Below are 14,155 nucleotides of genomic sequence, written 5' to 3'. Positions count from 1 at the left end.
TCTCTCTCTCTCTCTCTGTCTCTCGTGAATGAATAAATAATCTTTTTTAAAAGGAAGATAATAAGAATCCCTACTCAGTAGTGTCACAATGAGGGTCATAGTGAGAATTAAATTGGACTTTGTATCTTAGAATAGAATCTGGAACAAAGTTCAACACGGTTTGAATAAGCGTTTGCTATATTGTAACAGAATCATTACAACCTCTGCAGCTGCCGTGCTGCGGTCATCATCTCCCCACAGCCATTCCTTTCTTGGGTCGTTCAGGTTGGGGACGGGAGGATGGGGGGGTAGACCTGAGAGGAACGCACAGATGAACCAGACTTCTCATTTCATTGCACTAGAACAGACTTACAAATATTGGTTTCTGCAAGCACACCTGGCCCAGAGTAGTTGCTCAGAATGCTTGCTGAATGAATAAACAAATGTCTTCCTACCAAACCGCAAGCTCTTTAAAGGCAGGTACTACTTCCTGGCTGTTGTATTACTGGGACCAAGGACGGTGAGGCACCCAGCAGGCACAGAGATCATCCAACAAAGGAATGGATGAAGAAATAAATAACTGCAGACAGAAAATCATTAAGGGCGCAAAGGCGGCGCAGAAGTAGTCCTGCAGAAAGGTTGTCGCCGGTTTGAGGAAAGGAGGGAGAGTAGCAAGAGATGCGGCGGCCGAAGGTCTTCAACGTCAGGTCGGCCGCGCTCCCGCCTCGGGAAAGGCTGAGCGGCCGCGCACTCGGCGGCAAGCCCCGCCCCCGCCCCGCCCCGCCCCGCCCCGCCCCGCCCCGCCCCCGCCCCGCCCCGCCCCGCCCCGCTGCTCACGTGACCGCGCGGCGGGCGTGCGGAGCGGCGGGCTGAGCTCGGCCGGCGAGCAGGGGCCATGGCGGGCGTGGTGGACTTCCAGGACGAGGAGCAGGTGAAGTCCTTCCTGGAGAACATGGAGGTGGAGTGCAACTACCAGTGCTACCGCGAGAAGGACCCCGACGGTGAGTGCCGCCGGCGCAGGCTGCGGACACGCGGGGCGGGGCGGGGCGGGGCGGGGGCCGCAGGGGTCGCGGGCCGCCTTTGCGGGAGGTCGGAGGGGCCCCGGCCGGGGGCTCGTGGGGTCGCGGGGGGCCCCTGCCGACCTGTGTGTGTCGGAGAGGAAGGGGGTGGGTTCGTCGAGGACTTGGGGGCTCGCAGCTGGGGCGGCACCTCAGTGAGCCCACGAAACTCCCTCTTCTTCTGGAGCTTACATGCTAGTGGGGGAGAATTGGACAATAAACGTAAGGAGATGCATGGAATCGCGTGCTAGAAATGTCAGAGAGTAGTGCAGTGGGAACAAGGACGACCCTATGGGGCGTTGAGGACGGCGATTTTAAATGAAGTGGCCACAGGGGGTCATTGAGAAGGTGGCGTGTGAACAGAGCGGTGAGGAGACTTATGCTCGGCAGAGATAACAGCCGGTGCAAAGGCCCTGAGGCCTGAATGTGTGTGTCCCTTGTGTTCTGGAAACATTGAGTTGACTTGCGTGTGTTGGTGGCTGGGACGCCCAAGAGAGGCCGCCCAGAGCAGCAAGTACCTTTAGCTGGTTTTCTTCTTCCTACTTCATTTTTATACGGGGAAAAAATGGCACTGGCCTTCCCTTCTGATAGCCTGCAGCCTGTTTTCTAGATTAGGATGTAGCTATTTCTTGATGCTGACAGACTGACCAGGGTTGTTGTGCAGTGTGATGGCTGAGCCAGGGTGGCTCGGTCCTGGGAAGAGTGGGAGTCCCTAGGAGCAGGACAGCGGGGAAGGACTTGTGGGCGAGGGCGAGGGCGGGGAGCGGGAGCAGAGGAGTCGGCTGAGTGAGGAGACGGCGGCCTTCTAGGTGCTGCCGAAGGCTGCGGTTAGAAATAAGGTTGAAGAGGGAACCCGGGCTGCAGTGTATCAGGTAAGGCATTTAGATTTCATTGTGTAGGCAGTGGAGAGCCTTAGGTGGTTTTTTTTTTTTTTTTTTAAGATTTTATTTATTTATTCATGAGACCCAGAGAGAGAGAGAGGCAGAGACACAGGCAGAGGGAGGAGCAGGCTCCACGCAGGGAGCCCGACGTGGGACTCGATCCCGAGTCTCCAGGGTCAGCCCTGGGCTGAAGGCGGCGCTAAACCACTGAGCCCCACCCGCTGCCCGCGCTGCCCCCCTTAGGTGTTTTTGAGGAGAGACTTCGTGGTGCCGCCCGCAGGAGAGTGCGCTGGGTAGGGCCGCGGGGAGGAGGGCTGCAGCGCGTCCCGGAGGAGCTGTCGGGAGGCTGCAGTTCCTGTAGCTGCTATCCTTTGAAGCCTTCCTGACGCTCCCCAGAATTACTGAGATAGCTGCCTAACCCGACTGTTTGCATGCTCACTCCCTAAAAATCTGTTCTCTACCCTCAAACTGATAGTTACATTTTCATCTGTCCTATTAAATGCTATCTTATTCGATGTTTAAATGACAAGATAGCCCGTTTGTTGTTGTCAGCGCGGAGTGTACCCCCTCCAGCATTTTGTTCCATATTCATCCGGACATATACAAACATACTCTGGAATAACCTTTTAAAATGCAAATTGAATCATATCACTGCTCTTCTTAAAACCCTCCAGTGGTTTGCCTTTGACCTGCAATAAAATCCTAAGCCCTTCCTGTGTTCCACAACGCCCTGGTCCCTGCCTTTCTCTCCTCATTTCCTTTTTTTTTTTTTTTTTTAAGATTTTATTCATTTATACCTGAGAGGCAGAGAGAGAGGCACAGGCAGAGGAAGAGACACAGGCAGAGGAAGAAGCAGGCTCCACGCAGGGAGCCCAATGCGGGACTCGATCCTAGAACCCCAGGATCACACCCTGAACTGAAGGCAGAAGCTCAACCACGGAGCCACCCCAGCGTCCCTCTCTCATTTCCTACCCGTTTCCATCTCCATCCACATTATTCCGTATTTGTACTAAGTTTATTCCCTCTTTGGGGCCTTTTAATTTATTGTTTCTTGTGCCTGAGACTTTCTGCCCCCTTCCATTTCATTATCTTTAAATAGCTAGTTCATTCTTGTTATTCACATTTAAACTTACACATGGTCCTTAGGCCCTCCTTGATTGCCCAGTTTATGGTAATTATTCCCCCAGCGTGCACAACAAACTATCTTATCCTGTTTATTTCAATCATATAACGTTTATTACTGTTGAAATGCGTCTTAAAAAAATAAATCTATCTTGCTCACCCATTTACTTATTTCTTCCCCCTCCTGTAGAATGTAATTTTTAGGAAAGCAAGTGACTGTATTCCTAGCATCTACAACAGTGTAAGGTATGCAGTTGCACATAGATGCTCAAACATTTGTTGAATGAAAGTGAATGAGATGAGTATTACTTGAGATGAAGAAGAAGGAACAGAGACAGAGGGGAGAGATATTGGGAGGAGGCTCACTGGGACTAGAGACTGCCAAAGAGAGTCTGTTTCTAACTCTTTTAGTAGCTTCTATTCCTAGTCTGTCTTTGGACTTCTCATTCTCAAGCCTGGCTGAGGAGTATAGTCATGGGAGCACCCCTTTCTTGCTACAACAGAGACTAGCCCATAGACCATTTTGGTTTCCAGTGTTTTATTGCTGAACTTCCTGGGAAGCCCCAACCAAAGGCAGCAAAGTTTCAATCATGGAATTCTGAGTCTTTGGCCTTGGGTGACAGGGAACAGAAGGGCTCCACCACAGTGGCTGGTGAGTGGCAGAGCCAATAGAGCGGCCGTGGTCTCTCCAGCCTGTATGTGGCTCAGTCCCTGGCTGAGGGCAGATGACACCATTTGTAGGAATGGCTGGACACCACTTGCATTCTTTGTGGTGAGATCACCTTGCCACACCTCAGGAGAACAGAGGCTGGTCCTAAATGAAAGACACACTCTGGCCTGCCACACCTCAGCCCTCCCCACTGCTGTGCAGCAGCACCAGACATGAAGAGCAGCTCTTGCCTTTTCCTCACAGGATGCTATCGCCTGGTGGACTATTTGGAAGGGATCCAGAAGAATTTTGAGGAGGCTGCCAAGGTGCTGAAGTTCAACTGTGAAGAGAACAAACACAGCGATAGCTGCTACAAACTGGGGGCCTATTATGTGACGGGGAAAGGTAAGGAGACGCCTGCTTTCTTTGGTCATTATCATGGATACTAATGCTGGCATCACATCCTGTTCTTCATGCTGTGCCCTCTTCTCAGAAGGGTCCTCACAGGCCCTGGAGAAGCACGTTATAGGAAGATTTGGAGAGTTCTACAGAGGGATAGAGGGAAGAGCACAGCCTTCCAAGTCAGGCAGACCTTGGGGAACGCTATTAACAGTAGTAGGACATTGAGCCAGTCGCTTTAACTGTGCCTCCGTTATATCACATGTAAGATGGAGAAAAATACCACGTGCTTCATAGGGCTGGTGTGAGGATTAAATAAGGTAATGCAGATAAAGGCACCAGCATGTGCCTGGCACAGAGCAAGAGACCAATCATTATTTCACTACCATCTTATCATTTCGCCTCATGCCCTAATTGCAGTTATCACTGGAGTAGTGAGTAGAGTTTAAATTATCAGTAAATAAGAACTTATTCCAACAAACTTATTTCACATAGTTTCTATAGGTCAGGAATTTGGGCTTGGCTTACCTATATGCCTCAGGTCTCTAATGAGGTTGCAGTTAAGACATTAACCAGGGAGCTAGAGCTATAGTCATTTGAAGGTTTGACTGGAGCTGGAGTTTCCAATTCTTTTTTTTTTTTTTTTAAAGATTTTTATTTATTTATTCATGAGAGACAGAGGGAGGGAGGGAGGGAGGAGGGACACAGGCAGCGGGAGAAGCAGGCTCCATGCAGGGAGCCCGATGTGGGACTCCATCCTGGGTCTCCAGGATCACGCCCTGAGCTGAAGGTGGGCACGTAACCACTGAAACACCCAGGCATCCCTGGAGTTTCCAATTCTAAGATGGTTCAGTCACATGGCTTGTTAGGAAAAGCCTTTCCAGCTATTATCGGGAGACCTCAGTTCCATATGAGAGGGATCTCTCTGTTGGCTGCTTGTGTGTCATTATGGCACAACATCTGGTTTCCTCCATAATGAGTGATCTAAAAGAGAGAGCATAATAGAATCCAGAGTGTCTTTTATGACCTACCCTTAGAAGTCACATGTTTTTCATTTCTATCACAATCTATTTGTTAGAAGTGAATCAGTAAGTCTAGCTCACACTAATAGAGAACTAACATCCTACCTCTTGAAGGAAGGGATATCAAAGAACTTATGGGCATATTACAAAAACACCACAAATAGGAAATATGATCTTTGACAGGCAGCTATTTTTTTGTTCACTACAGTATGAGCTTCTTGAGAATTATCACTCGTTCCCAGTGCCCAGCGAAGCCTGGTTAGGATATTCAGTGAGAACTTCATGAAGAGTATGTTGTTTTAATTCTCTAGAGTTGTGTGAACTATTCCTGCTTTCACATAAGATGTGGGATCTATGGTAGTCTCTATTTTGAAGTTTAGCATTAACAGGAATATCAGCTTCCCTTGATGGAGCAGAGATACATTTTTTTGACCTAGTAGTTCTACTAGTATCCTATCCTAAGGAAATGACTGAAAATGCAAATAAACGTTAATGTAGGGACATCTGGGTAGCTCGGTCAGTTAAGCATCTACCTTGTGATTTCAGCTGAAGTCATGATCTCATGGGTTGTGAGATGGAGCCCCATGTGCGGCTCCACACTCAGTGGAGAGTCTGCTTGGAATTCTCTCTCCCTCTGCCCCTCCCCTGACTTGCGTACATGCACTCTTTCTCTCAAATAAATAAGTATATATATATATATATATATATATATATATATATACACATACATATCTTTTTTTTTTTTTTTTTTTTTTTTTTTTATACACATACATATCTTAAAGGGGCACGTGGGTGGCTCAGTCAGTTAAGTATCTGCCATCAGCTTAGGTCAATGTGGAAAGATGCCCTGGTCTTACTTATCTAGCAAAATTTTATTTTCATTGACTTACAATTTACAAGTAATACATAACTGCATTATATTAATGATTTAAAAAACCCCAAAACCTGTGTGCCAACAGTAGTAGCTTCATTAAATTATGTTATGTCCACTGGATGGAATGTTATTTAGCCCATTAAAAAATAATGTTCCTAGAGAATTTTTGTAGCTATGGGGAAAAACGAAATATGATATATATATATATATTTTAGTGAAGAAAGCCAAATACAAATTTATATATATGGTGTGAACTCACCTATATGATGCAGCATGCAAAACCAAAAATATTCTAGCTATTAAGTCTCTGGATTTGTGTCTTGGTAAAGTATTGGGTTTTTTGTCTTTATTCCTTTTTTTTTTTTTTTTTTTTTTTTAATCTCCACACCCAACTTGGGACTCAAATTCACAAAAATGAGATCAAGAGTCACATGCTCTATGACTGAGCCAGCCAGGCCTCCCCACCCCCCTCCCTGCCTTTCTAAAAGTAATGTTTATACCATATTTTACGGTATTTCTTACAAGGACTTTGAGATCCTCATTGAAGTAGGGAAAACAAAAGTGGCTCTACAGTGATTTTCTCTTCTAAGACAAATTGATGTGATTACTGGTTGTACATTGAAGACTTTTTTCCTTCTTAAATGTTCCTTTATTGAGCACACTGTTACTACCTTCAGTGAAACAATGAATTAGATATGGACCAGGAGCAGGAAAGGACACCAATACCTGTAACACCTGGGAAAGCTTGATAAGCATCTTCAAAGAGACATATACAGTCCTGTGGGGGTTCAGTGCTAGAAGTGTGTGTTCAGTGCTGACGCAGGGTACTGTCACAGAGTAAGCATAGGCAGCATTGAAACTGAGACTTGAAGGACAGAGTGGAGTTTGGTGGAGGTGGAATAGAGTCGTCTCAGGCAGAGACTGTGTCAAGGTGAAAGAACACAGAGTGTTTAGAGATTAGTAGTTAATCCTGTTAAACCGACATTCTTAAGTAAATTTCTCTAGCTATTCAAACCATAGTAGTCACAGAAGATTCTGTAGCTGATCTTTGCTACTTAAGCCCTTTAGGAGTGCTGTTTAGCAAATCTTGGACCCTGACATGTCTAAAAGCCAAAACTGTGAGGCACCTGGGTGGCTTACTTGCTTAAGCATCTGACTCTTGATTTTGGCCCAGGTCATGATCTCAGGGTTGTGAGATCAAGCCCCATGTCAGGCTCCACGCTCAGTGGGGAGTTTACTTGATTCTCTTTCTTCTGTCATTCTCCTCTGCCACTTGCCCCCACTCTCATGCATGTTCTCTCGCAAATAAATAAATATTTAAAAAATAAGAAAATAAGGAACTCCTGGGTGATGCAGACTCTTGATTTTGGCTCAGGTGGTGATCTCCTGGGTCACAGGATTGAGCCCCATGTTGGGCTTCATGCTTAGCATGGAGTCTGCTTAGGTTTCTCTCTCCCATGTGGTGGCTTAGTCAGTTGGGCATCCAACTCTTGGTTTTAGCTTAGGTCATAATCTCCAGGTTGTGGGATCAAGCCCCATGTCAAGCTCTGTACTGTATGTGGGGCCTGCTTGGGATTCTCTCTCCCTCTGCCTGTGTTCCTCCCTGTCCACTCTCTCTTTCTGTGTCTAAAATAAATAAATAAATATTTTATACATAAATAAGTAAATAAATGCCAAAACTGTTGACTTCCTCTGCCTACTTCTGATCCAAAAATTTTCCACTCTTTTTGCTTTTGCCTTCTTTTCCTTAAAAAAAAAAAAAAAAAAAAAAAAAAAAAAAAAAACCACCTAGTGTCTTTTCTTGACACAGACTGGTTACTAAGGTAGCTCGGGGTAAGGGAAAGAGTCTGAGGCCAAAGAACCCACTTTTAGAAGGTGTAGCATCAAGCAAGACGTTTTCCTTCCCTGAGCCACAAATTCTTTGTTGACAAAATTAGGGTAATTCAGTCTGCTCATACCTTCCTTTCTGAACATCAAATGAGAACAGATGTGGCTGCTTTGTTAAATTGTAAAACGTTCTGGGTGGCTCAGTTGGTTAATCATCTGACTTCCACTAACATCATGATCTCAGAGTCAGAGTTGGGCTCTGCCCTCAAAGAGGGAGTTTACTTGTTTACTTGTTCTCCCTTTTCCTCTGCCCCTCCCCCTGCTGTGCTCTCTCCCTCTGTCTCTCAAAAAAATAAGTAAAATCTTTAAAAAAAAATTGTAAAACATTCTATCAATGTGAACAAGTCTGACAGTTTGGTTGCTGCAAAAGTTACTTTGGATTGTATACCTAGGGTGTACATACCTAAGGAATGTTTTGGCCAAATGTTTTCATACACGAAATCAGCCTTGAACTATTTTTTGAAGAAATCTAAATGTCCTATGAAAAGAAATAGTAGTTAACTCTGACACACAATTCTTTGAGGAAATATTATGCAGCCAATAAAACAGAAATTAAGAAGGGTTTCTAACAGGGAGTGAAGAAGGCTCATGGTTACCTGTGAAAACAAGACCAAATTGGGGTGCGTGGGTGGCTCAGTCGGTAGAGCATGGGACCCTCATCTTGGGATTGTGGGTTCAAGCCCTGTGTTGGGTGTAGAGATTATTTAAAACAAAAAAGCAAAACCAAACTACATAGCTAAGAGGAAATACACCAAAAATGAAGTAGTGGTAATCTTTAGGTGGTGCTAACAATGGATGATTTTTGTTTCTCTTCTATTTGATTAAGAACCCTCAATTTGGGGGCGCCTGGTGGCTCAGTCGTTTGGACATCTGACTCTTGGTTTTGGCCCAGGTCATGATCTTGGGGTTATGGGATCAAGCCCCATGTCGGGCTCTGCGTTGGGCATAGAGCCTCTTGGGATTCTCTCTGTCTCCCTCTGCACCTCGCCCCACTGCTCGTGTGTGCTGTCTCTTTCTCTCAAAGAAAAAAAGTCTTCTATTTGCTCTTCTAAAAAGTGGAATTACTTTAGAGGACAAGATGAAAGTTCAGATTAAGTTAATGATAATGCAAACAAATCTTTAATCTAGACCATTCTTATATGCTTCAGACTACTCATAGCTGATGTTTATTAGACATTCCTACCTGGAGTTCTCATTGGCATCTCAAACTTAACAAATCAAATATGGAATTCTTTTTTAAGATTTTGTTTATTTATTCATGAGAGACATGAGCGAGAGAGAGAGGCAGAGACACAGGCAGAGGGAGAAGCAGGCTCCATGCAATGAGCCCGACATGGGACTCGATCCTGGGTCTCCAGGATCAGGCCCTGGGCTGAACGTGGTGCTAAACCGCTGAGCTACCTGGGCGGCCCCCAAATATGGAATTCTTAATTGTTTTCTTCTCCCCCACCCCCAATATATTTTGTCCCTGTTATCTTCCAAGAGATACCCTTAGCAAGTGTTATCTCTCTCTGAGGTAACCTAATAGCTCAGGGCCAGCTTATTGCCAAAATATGTCTCAAATCTGTCCTCTCTCCCTCTCTTCTTACCATTTTTTTTTTATTGGAGTTCAATTTGCCAAAATACAGCATATCACCCAGTGCTCATCCCGTCAAGGCCCCCCCCCTCAGTGCCCATCACCCAGTCACCCCATTCCTCCACCCACCTCCCTTTCCACCACCCCTTGTTCGTTTCCCAGAGTTAGGTGTCTCTCATGTTGTCACCCTCACTGATATTTTCACTTATTTTCTCTCCTTTCCCCTTTATTCCCTTTCACTATTTTTTATATGTCCTCTTACCATTCTTAGGCAAGCCACTCTCCTCTCCTCCTTGGATTACAGTTAGGAGATTAATGCAAATCCCTGATCCTCTTTCCATAAGGCAACTAAAATGAACTTTTAAGAATATAAACCATGGACACCTCTTGGTACTGAACTATAGTGGATGTGTTTGAAGGCAGCCAACCCACAGCCTATACTTTCTGTGGAAGTCTGAGCTGGCCTTTCTCCCGTTGTGTCATAACCAAGTCTACTAACAACAGTCCCAATTCACCAGCTGCCCACCTTAACAGATTCAAGAACAAGGGGAAAGACAGTATAAAAATGAGGTGTTGCTTAGTAGAAGTTAAGGGGGACCTGAGAAAAGCTAAGAAGAGAGACTTTGCTGAAAAAGAAATGTAAGTTCATTTCTTGATAATGCTACTTCTCCACTGCAGGAAAACTATAACAACCAAGCATTGTAAATTGGTCTGTTGATAACATTGTCAAAGACAATAAATAGCAACAATTTGGAAAGCCACCTGCAGGCTGCTCAAGATGCTAAGAAACTGCTTTCTGGGGAAACACAGCCCATATAGACATAATCTGGGCTGGTTTGATTCTAAAATTTGCATCCTTTTGGGGAAGAACTATTCATAGTCCCATTCAATTGAATCTGCTTGAACCCTCACTGACATTGCTTCTGGGTTATCAGACAGACCAAGGCTGTGGGAGATAGAGGTGCTATCCTAGCATTCATTTCTCCATTGACATCTTCCCTTGCTCACATAAGTGAACAAGCTGTATGAGCTCTAGGAAACATTGTACAAAATAGTACAGTTTTCTGAGACTTGGTTATCAAATATGTTGCATTTGACCCACTGTTGGCCCTTCTTGCAGTTCATGATATGTCATCTTTAGCATGTGGTTACTTAGAAAAGCTTATCTGGATACTTTCAAATTTTTGTTGCAGCAAGGATCCTGCACTTCTCTAGATGCTATTGAGCAAATTCTTCCTACTTTAGTTCATCTCCTGCATTGTAGTGACCCAGAAGTATTAGCAGATACTAATGTTAGAACCATTTCTTACTATACTCATGGTCCAAATGAACAGATTGAAACGGTTGTGAAAAGAGGAGTTGTGCCCTAAAATGTGAAGCTTCGAAGAGCTACTAAATTGCTAATTGTGACCTCTGTGCTAAAAGCCATAGGAAGTATTATCACTGGGACAGATGAACAGACTTGTGTTGTAATAGGTGTTGGAGCACTTGCCATCTTTTCCAGCTTGTAATGAGTCCCCAAACTAATACTCAGAAGAAAGCAATGTGGACGGTGTGAAAGATGACATCTGGTTTCTAGGACCAGACACAGTAAGTTGTGAATCAAGGATTAATTCCATTTCTCATTGGCATTCTAAGGAAGACTTTAAGACACAAAAGGAAGGAGCCCCTGGGTGGCTGTCTCTTGGTTTTGGCTCAGGTCGTGATCTCAGGGTCATCAGATCAGATCTCAGATGGGGCTCCACATTTAGCATGGACTCCACCTGGGATTCTGTCCCTCTCCCCTAACTCACTTTCTTTCTCTCTAAAATAAGTAAACAAAATCTTTAAAAAAAAAAAAAAAGGCACAAAAGGAAGCTGTATGGGCTGTGACCAACTATACAACCACTGAGCCACCCAGGCTGCCCATTTAGATATCTTTCAAGCTGCTAAGAAACTAGGTGAGATCGAGAAACTTAGTGTAATGATTGAAGAATGTGGTGGTTTGAACAAAATTATAGCTCTACAAAACAATGACAATGAGTTGTATGCAAAGCTTCATTAAGCTTGATTGAGAAGTATTTTTCTGTAGAGGAAGAAGATCAAAATGTGCCAGAAACTACCTCTGAGGGGATCCCTCGGTGGCTCAGCAGTTTAGCTCCTGCCTTTGGCCCAGGGCGTGATCCTGGAGTCCCGGGATCGAGCTCCACGCCGGGCTCCCTGCATGGAGCCTGCTTCTCCCTCTGCCTGTGTCTCTGCCTCTCCCTGTCTCTCATGAATAAATAAATTTTTAAAAAATCATACATTGTGTGGTTGTTAAATATATGTTTCATTAGACTCTAAGATGCACGAGGCTAGGGACAGTGTCTGTTTATTGTCCAGAACCTAATACAGTAGTTGGCAAATAATTTGTATTCATTATACATTGAAATTAACGAACATTGAGCAAAGTGCTTATAACATCACATGTTCTTGCTGTAACCCATGAGGTAGCTATTATAATCTCCTTTTTACCTCCTTTAGGGGTATCCTGTCTCAGAAGATATCATTTGAACAAAAAATTCCAAGGCTAAAGGAACTGGAACGTTTGTGCATCATACTGGGCCACCTTCCTTTCGTGCTGCCTTAGCTCAAAATATATGAACTTTATTCAGCAATTATTCTCTCACTTTGGCCTGAGACATTCAAGTTCTGCCCTGGCTTGGGTTTATTTTCTTTTCCCCTTTCCTTCCCCCCAGGTGGACTAACCCAGGACCTGAAAGCTGCCTCCAGTTGCTTTCTGATGGCGTGTGAGAAGCCTGGAAAGAAGTCTGTGGAGGCATGTCACAATGTCGGTCTCCTGGCACATGATGGACAGGTCAATGAGGACGGCCAGCCTGACCTGGAGAAGGCTAGAGACTACTACACAAGGGCCTGTGAAGGCCACTATGCCTCCAGCTGCTTCAATCTCAGTGCCATGTTCCTGCAGGGTGCCCCTGGCTTTCCCAAGGACATGGGCCTGGCATGTAAATACTCAATGAAAGCCTGTGACCTGGGCCATGTCTGGGCCTGTGCCAATGCCAGCCGCATGTACAGGCTAGGGGATGGTGTAGATAAAGATGAGGCCAAGGCCGAGGTACTAAAAGATCGGGCCCGGCAGCTGCACAAAGAACAGCAGAAAAATGTCCAGCCTTTGACCTTTGGGTAGTGTGGGCTATATTTCTAGGCAACAGACCGCTTGAGACTGGCACCTCCTATGCCTTCTGCAGCCCTTGAAGGTTAACCTGCTGGAGCAGGAAGACTTGGGACTTAATGTCAGTAGCTCTGGTTACAGAAGACCCATTGCCCCAGAGTGTCACCTACTGGGTTGTAGCCTAAAATGTTTATTTCAGTCAGTATGCTTTTTCTCCGTTGTGTTCTGTGAAGACACACACATTTATGGGATTTTCACTCTCAAAGTCTTACAGCTCAGTGAGAAACAGCAACCTAGAGAGCCCTAGAGATTGTGGGGGGTATGGAGGGGAGAAAAAAAGCTGGAAGTTGGAAAAATCAGCAGCCACTGGTGCCTGAGGGAATCAGATGTTAGTATTATTATTTTAGTTGGGAGGGCTTGAAAATCAAAGTATCTTGATTTACATAATAGAGGGCTTGAGGCACTAAGAACAAGTCAAATAGTCACGACTGCCACCCTCTGGCTTCTGTAATCATTGGTGTCGGCTTCCTTTTTGCCTTTAGTCAGATCCTCAGCAAATTCATAGAGATTGGGAGGGATGTGCAACATAAAAGTTAGCGGTAGTTTGTGTCAGGATTGCCAAAGAGGATGAAATACAAGCCTTCCCTTAGTTTTGCAATTTGCAGTTGATGGCATCTCCAGTCCACTTCCCTGGCATTGCTCATCAACCTGAAGGATGATTCCCAAGGCAGCTTCCACTAGGGATTTGTAAGCAAGGGTTTTGTGACACATTTTGTCCCTTGGAACTGAGCCTTTTTAACTGTCCCTGTGAATAAACTATTTTGATCGATTAGTCGTCTGTGTTATTAGTTTCTCTCCAGATTCTCTGGATAGGGTGGAGATTATGTTCTTCATGGTTCTGCTTTTTCTTTTAAACATTTGCTTTTTAAATTAACGTCCTAACATGTCACTAGGGGGCGATCTTGTCATTTTCCTGCAATAACAGGTCTGATCTCACCACCACCTACTATTTCGCCGGCTTCCAGTTGTGCAGCTGTCCTAGGAGGAAGGCTTGCTGTGTGGATGAAGGTTTGTAAGCACAGCCTGCCAGCTTCTCAAGTTGGTAGAAGAGAGGGACTTTCCCAGGAGCGGACAAGAAGTTTTAAAAAGTGAGTTTATGTTTTAAATGTGAAGTAGCTTTTGTGTAATGTTTTTTTTTTTTTTTTTTTTTTTTTTTTTTCTGTCCCCACCTGCCTCCCAGCTCCTCCTCTTGTGTAATGTTTAAAATAATCTCTGTAAGCCAATAAACATGATGCTCAGCATCACTACTAATTAGGGAAATGCAAATCAAAAGCACAATGAGATAATTACCCCACACCTGTCAGGATGGCTGTTATGTGTGTATATATATATTTTTAAAAGCATTGGCAAAGATGGGGAGAAATTAGAACCTTATACATTGTTGGTGGGAGTGTAAAAACATAGCCACTATGGGAAACAATATAGTGGTTCCTCAAAAAATTAAACATAGAATGGCCATAGGACCCAACAGTTCCATTTATGGGTACACCTAGTTCA

General features: G+C 44.8%; 1 protein-coding gene and 1 pseudogene across 1 annotated transcript; both read left to right on the top strand.

Annotated features, from left to right (window-relative positions):
* Positions 1-829: 829 nt before the first annotated feature.
* LOC121481565 (cytochrome c oxidase assembly factor 7) lies at positions 830-13,430 on the top strand. The gene is made up of 3 exons (XM_041739034.1): positions 830-980; positions 3,954-4,094; positions 12,165-13,430. The coding sequence occupies exons 1-3, from the start codon at positions 875-877 to the stop codon at positions 12,611-12,613; spliced, it is 696 nt and encodes a 231-aa protein (XP_041594968.1). The 5' UTR covers positions 830-874; the 3' UTR covers positions 12,614-13,430.
* On the top strand, positions 9,848-11,238 carry LOC121481564 (annotated as a pseudogene).
* Positions 13,431-14,155: the final 725 nt, after the last annotated feature.

This window comes from Vulpes lagopus, chromosome 23 (assembly GCF_018345385.1).
Source record: "Vulpes lagopus strain Blue_001 chromosome 23, ASM1834538v1, whole genome shotgun sequence".
NCBI lineage: Eukaryota > Metazoa > Chordata > Mammalia > Carnivora > Canidae > Vulpes > Vulpes lagopus.
This window is presented reverse-complemented; position numbering and strand designations above follow the sequence as displayed.

What these genes read in the sequence shown, in the direction of transcription:
- LOC121481565 (XM_041739034.1), top strand. Translation starts at nt 875, where the DNA reads ATGGCGGGCGTGGTGGACTTCCAGGACGAGGAGCAGGTGAAGTCCTTC. An exon ending in CCGCGAGAAGGACCCCGACG is followed by an intron (nt 981 to 3,953) that starts GTGAGTGCCGCC and finishes TTTTCCTCACAG; the next exon opens with GATGCTATCGCCTGGTGGAC. An exon ending in CTATTATGTGACGGGGAAAG is followed by an intron (nt 4,095 to 12,164) that starts GTAAGGAGACGC and finishes CCTTCCCCCCAG; the next exon opens with GTGGACTAACCCAGGACCTG.